The 6,261-nt window shown below is 36.6% G+C and overlaps 1 protein-coding gene across 2 annotated transcripts in view; it reads right to left on the minus strand.

Moving 5' to 3' along the window:
- Nucleotides 1–6,261, minus strand: part of LOC105448208 (anaphase-promoting complex subunit 1) — an 11,023-nt gene that overhangs the window by 3,983 nt on the left and 779 nt on the right. For both annotated transcript variants that reach the window (XM_011686658.1, XM_011686657.1), the window contains exons 2-13: nt 5,438–5,581; nt 4,868–5,176; nt 4,541–4,611; nt 4,291–4,403; nt 3,884–4,156; nt 3,293–3,698; nt 2,959–3,142; nt 2,416–2,821; nt 1,352–2,338; nt 1,018–1,268; nt 630–888; nt 47–550 (exon numbers count right to left, since the gene is read on the minus strand). In XM_011686658.1, the coding sequence (XP_011684960.1) occupies nt 47–550; nt 630–888; nt 1,018–1,268; nt 1,352–2,338; nt 2,416–2,821; nt 2,959–3,142; nt 3,293–3,698; nt 3,884–4,156; nt 4,291–4,403; nt 4,541–4,611; nt 4,868–5,176; nt 5,438–5,581 (3,907 nt within the window). The remainder of the gene's footprint in view (nt 1–46; nt 551–629; nt 889–1,017; nt 1,269–1,351; nt 2,339–2,415; nt 2,822–2,958; nt 3,143–3,292; nt 3,699–3,883; nt 4,157–4,290; nt 4,404–4,540; nt 4,612–4,867; nt 5,177–5,437; nt 5,582–6,261) is intronic.

Genomic DNA, 6,261 nt, shown 5'->3' on the forward strand with positions numbered 1-6,261 from the left:
TGTGTGTGTGTGTGTGTGTGTGTGTCGTATGTTGACAAATAATTACCAATTTCAGATAATAAGGCATGGGAGATGTGTCTGTGCGCAGTTCCTTGATATACAAGGCCAACTCCCATTAGCGCCGCTACTTGGACATTCTGCTGCACATTTAATTCGATACTCGTCGGCGGCAGGAGCGTTTCCATGTGCAACGATAATAATTTAGTCATAGATACGTTCATCGTGCCGCGATAAGTCGCCGATAAGCCCAACAGAAGTCCAACGCTGGTAGCTTCATGACAATCGGCCAGATATTCGTATGTACTTAAAGGAGCCAAGTTTTTCAGATGCCCATTTAAACCGAGCGCCATCAGAAATCCCGAGTGTTCCACACCGTATTCACCCTGTTGCTGTTTATTATACACTATCCATGTCGAGTCGATGTTCGCAGCATCCGGATGAATGCACAGGCCTGCAGCTACGCCGTTATGAAACAGCGGCCACAGATTCATGTTCGGCGGAACGTCTATGTGAGTTAACTCGACGGTAGTTCCACGGGGTGGTGCCTTGCCTAATGAAAGAAATATAAAACAGTTTTAATTAATCAATTTAAAAAAAAATTAATTCAAAGCGGTGATATGCAATCGTACCGGTTAGACATAACCGTGGAATGGGCAACTGCTCCGTTATCATCGGAGTGGAGGTTCTCAATGTAAACATGCCTCTAGCTACAGGCAATGCCATCGTTCTCGTGCACAACGTGAGCAGGTGCCTTTCCTGCTCCTCTATGAACTCGTGATCGCTTACGTTCGATCTTTGAACGATCGCTATCCTCATTGGCTTCGAGGAATTAAGCAATCTTCGCACCTCAGCAATTCTATGATCCTTACTAAATCGTAGCTTTAATATCTGTGCGAATTGAATGAAACAGAACCCAAGTTATAAGCATTGTAAAAAAAATTTGTCTATATCTTACGTAAATCCATAAATAATTTTGCAAAGCATTCATATGTAGAAGAAAATCGCATAATCATGTACCATATCATCAAATTCCATGCCGTCGTCCTGTTCATCCTTTATCCCATAATCCCTCGTTTCACTGTCAGTATATTGCAATCTCGACGACGGTTTTAAATGCTTATCCAAGACTGCTAGATCTTGGCGATCGATGAGTTCGTACGCGTGCACAGGCCAATTCGACGGTGGACTCTCTCTACATCTGTGCATAACGTCCTTTATCATCAAGGATACTGCAGGTGGCAATGTCTCGAGGTCTCCTTTCTTCATATCTAGAATCAAAATATTGTTATATTTTTCTGGAAAAGAAATAATTTTCACTCAATTACTTGCTGCAACATAATCTCTCTCTTACCCATCTCATGATATAATAACATTATCCTATCCGTCGTGGGTTTCTCCAATTTCTTCAGTATCTCTTTGTCAGATTTGCTTCCGTACATTTCTTGAAGATCAATACGATTTCCGGCAGGTACAATTAATTTGATGTACTTTTCCATTTCCATTATATCAACACGATTTTCATTTGCCATAAGCGCTGTTAGATACACTATGTTTCTCGTTCTTGGATTAACGTGGCTTAAATACGGAAATGCAGTTACGTCCGCTCCGCTCAACATATTATTTAACGTTTCAAATACGCCTGGCGGTTTCCGTGGCAGGTAACTTGGAATTGCTATTTTCTGCAGATCCGAATCGCTGATTTGAGATCTCACGGTCTTCAGATAGGACAACGAAGGTGAATCGAGAAAGTAATGATGAGCGTACATTTCGAACTTCAGATCTATGCTTAACTGATACAATAGTTGCCCGAGCAACGGCAGACTTTCCGATATGATGCTGCTTAATTTCAATTCTTCGTATAACAGATGAAGAGAAAATAGAATAAGTGGAAAATGCGGAAACAAGATGGCTTGTACATTTATCTTGCCAACGTTACTCGATTCCGTAGCGTCTTTAGACGTCCCGCAAAGTAAATTGGATATTTTCTGACCCTTCAACACATTCGAGGCAAAAATTCGAGAATTTTTGTATTCGTTTGAATTTAATATGTACAGCCAATCATCCGTAGATCCGCAATTGCTAGTTTTCTGCTTTTTGGGCAGCACCATAGGGCTGTTACGTTCCGTAAGCTGATCCTTATCGTTGTTTTGTATCATGTGCAGTTTTTCCACATCATATCCCATTAACGTGAACAGAACTGTAAGAAAGAGATCCCACTCTTGCGCCGGTGAAAAGTCTTGTGGGCCTGGGGCATTTCTAGCGCCGTACCATTTAACCAACAATTGCATCGCCAAGTCTCTTTGCAGAACACTTCGTAATGTATTTAAACATTTAGTAACTGTAAAACATATGTAATCTGAATTAATTTATGATACATGCGTGTGAATAATTTGAATTATTTGCAATATACTTTACCTAAAGGGGACGTACTGGAAACAGGTAATGTTATACGGAAATATTGCTTGTTTCCGCATTCCACGGTTACCTCATTGCCCACAGTTTCTTTCAAAGCGAGAAAATTCGTGTCCAGCAATGAATTTTCCAACAGTATCGGCGGGCGGGCACAATTACCACCTACAGGACTCAGCAAGTGTAAAGCTTCTTCGAATTTAATCTCATGCGAGGCTGTACAGCTCTGAGAGATCAAAGAACTACGTCTCGGAAATGGAGATCCGAGTTTAGGATTGCTATTCGATAAAAAGTAATTGTTGCCCGTAAAATTGGAGAGCATGCCGGATATGTGTAATTTGCCCACGCATGTAACTCCTGTGTATAATGCTATACCGTTTGACAAGTCCACAATTGCTATCATATGCAAATTCTGGAAAAAATGCAATTTTTTAATGTAAATATTAAGTTATTTCAATTGACATTCGATTAACATCTTACGTATATTTCAAATAATTTTGTGTTTTCGTTATTTTAAGTAAAATATACGGATAAATAATATATACTGACCGGCAAACTGATGGCATCCTTAGCGATGATGTTCGTTACCATCCCGAAAATGATCTGTTGTTGTTTATTAGTCTTCTCTAATCTGACTAAAGAGAATTGCGAGCGATTCGGAATCAAATAGCCCAAGTAATTCTGTCCAACAAGATCCGATGTTAAAAAGACCTTTGATGCACGACCAGTATCTCTAAAAAAAATAAAGAAAGAACAATAACATTTTAAAATTTATTCATTATTTAATAAATATTAATAATTTTAATATTAATAATATTAATAATATTAATAATTTTCTCCTTGAAACTTCCTGAAAGCGATATGCATAGTGCGAAATACTTACTTTGACACGCCAACGTTTTCCGTCCACACATGTTCGAGACAGATTTCAGGATACAAAGGTTTGCTTGCGATTGGAATATCTTTCAATCGGATGCTATTGTAACTGGTGGCTGGGCTGTGCGTTTGATTCAAGCCGGTCACCATGATAGTCTGATGTAATCTGCTTTGGAAGATGTTTGAGTTTACAGGTGCTCCAAGTAGAGGAGACATAGCCACCGAATGTGTGGGTGACTGACAACGTGAAATGGTAGCCATCGAACTTTGTGAACGTGAATGCTGTTGCTGTTGAGAAGGCGACGGCCCGCCCGAGTTGGTACTATAGGAGGTGGTACGCGATCCAAACGGCGTATTGGACAATCCTAAACTTATACCGGTGTTATTTGTATTTATCTCCAAGCTTGGAATTCCTGCGAGAGATATCATTTAATCACGTCAGTTTTTCCTATCATTCGCTTCAATCAAATTGTACAATTATTATATAATTATTATTTAGCAGCTCTTATATTACGATATCTAAAGATCAATTGACTGAATTATCGTTTTTTCATGTGGATGAATATGTGTACTTTCACAAAAGTATGTGGATATTTACCAGAAAGGGAAAAAAGAAAGGGACTTAGAGGACCCTTATTTGTGTGGCTTTTGTTGGCGGATAAATTGCTGCCAACATTTAATGGCGACATTGTCGAGTGATTGACGTTCGTGTCGTTACTTCCACAAACTATTTGGCGTTCCTCGGCTAAGGCTTTGCGAATTTTGTAAACCGAATGCAAACCCGTCTTCGTATCGTATACCACCGCAAAGGATGGTTCCGAGTTAGTGAATATAATTTGCTGATTCGACTCGTTCATGTACGACACAGATCCTAAAATATTTAATTCAATTGTATAAGCAATAAAAGTTAATCGGAACATTTAATTTTCATTAGTCACGCGAATGCACGTGATACTTTTGACAATACATGTTCTTCATATTTAATTCCATAAATAAATTGTTTACCATGCTTAATAAGTAGAGGACAAATTTCATCTAATGGATGCATTAATGAAAACGCCACTGGTAAATTATTTTCGTGTTGCGTTGGTACTCTGCTGCTTTCAAACGATAAGTACCTGAAAATAAAATGTATAAACCTAAATATGTTGTAATTAAACGTTTATCTATCATAAAAACACAAGAATGTAAAAACATAAATAATTATCATTGAATTTTATTTTGTGTTTAATTTTTAAATAAATTATATATATACCTCAAATCTGTAATCGGCACTTGAGATTTTTCGAGTATAATTCCATATTTAGTCGGCCACACGGCGGAGACCTGTTGTCAATTGATGATCATGTATTTAAAATTATGTGACAAATTAGTATAAATCTCTACAATTCATTTGATTGTAATAATTTTTTTCATAAAAGAAACGACGATAATAACTATTTCTCTGAATGCTAATTCGCTTTGTTTTTAATAAATTTGTAATTGAAATGAAATCAAATTCACAACATTATAAATCTTTTTGTTATTTGCTTGCAAGTTTTAAGCATTCATCTTCACTATTTTACAAAAAAAAATGCCTTACCTGAAATTGTAAAGCAGAAACATAGTCTTCGCCATTTTCTGTAAAAACCTTAAGAGTATAGGAATCAAGCAAGCAAATACACTCTATAGATTTGTCAACAGCTTCATATTCTTTACTCTTGGTCAAGTGATCTGGGATGCTGGTGTGAAAGGTACACCAAAGTGCATGCTTAATATCAGTTTCACATGTGTAGGTTGCTTTAAGCACGCGAGTGCTTTGATTGCCCTTACAGTGAACCGCTACTTTTCCTGAATAATATAATTCTTCCTCCCCGCATATTTTATTATCGCGTACCAACCATGTCTCTTTCTAAAAATCATGAATTTTTCATTAAATATCATTTTGAAGAGATTACGCATGGAGAAGAATAAATTAGGAGAGAACAGATGTTGGGGAGAGACATAAGCTTTCTTCAAATTTGACTTAATTTTCTATTGCTTTAGCAAAATGATATTCAGATCAACATGTGTGTAACCAGAATTCGATGCAGACAACATCGCTAATCGCGAGCATAAATTTCCAAAATCCATTCTCTCCTCTTTACTATAGTCACTTATTTTGAAATCTTACAGGAGATTTTTCCGATATATTTACTTCGCTAAACCTTTTTAATAGAACATTTTCTCCACCAACCGTTCGATTATTGGACAACTGCTGGCTGATCAGGGAACCAGGATGCTTTAAGATTATCTCTCGGCCACCTGGCTTGTATTCCTTAAAGAAACAACAAGACTTCTTATTAGTAACTTCTTTATCAATCATTTCAAATAATTTCTAAATTGAGTTTCCATCAAAGATGATCATTGAGCTTCTTTGCATTTTATACATATTAAATAGCACAAACGAATATTATGTCATACGTAAATTAGATACAATAGTCGTTCGTTCAACATAATCTAAAAGATTGATTCTATACAATCTAGTCAAACAAAGAGCAAATTAAAGATAAAATATTACTTCAGTTGCAAAAGGCATAAGTCAGAGATATGGATTGATTCGGAAACGTTTTGATCTTACGCTGTGTGAGATGTCAAATCTGAAATGAGACAGTAATCACATTTGTGTTATGTCGCGACATCTCCTTAAAAATGTTTAATACGTACAATAGTAGCAAAAAGTTAAAGGACTGATTTTTATGAATATGCTCTTCTCATATAGTTTGAATAATAAGGATTGTGCAAAATGTTATCATTTACTCAGAACTAAAGCGCAGAAATGCTTCTGTTGCTTTTTTCCTGAGAATTTTCGAATTCTATGGCCAAATCTAACCAAAAAATTCAAATAAAAATCCTTATAACTTTGGATTGCTTCAGTGAATCGACTCCGGCTTTTGTCTTAAGTCTTTCAACATATAAGAACAATCTGTAAAATTTTTGTTAAATTCCCATTATTTA

This window comes from Wasmannia auropunctata, unplaced genomic scaffold, assembly GCF_000956235.1.
Source record: "Wasmannia auropunctata unplaced genomic scaffold, wasmannia.A_1.0 LD336088.1, whole genome shotgun sequence".
Classification (NCBI taxonomy): Eukaryota; Metazoa; Arthropoda; class Insecta; order Hymenoptera; family Formicidae; genus Wasmannia; species Wasmannia auropunctata.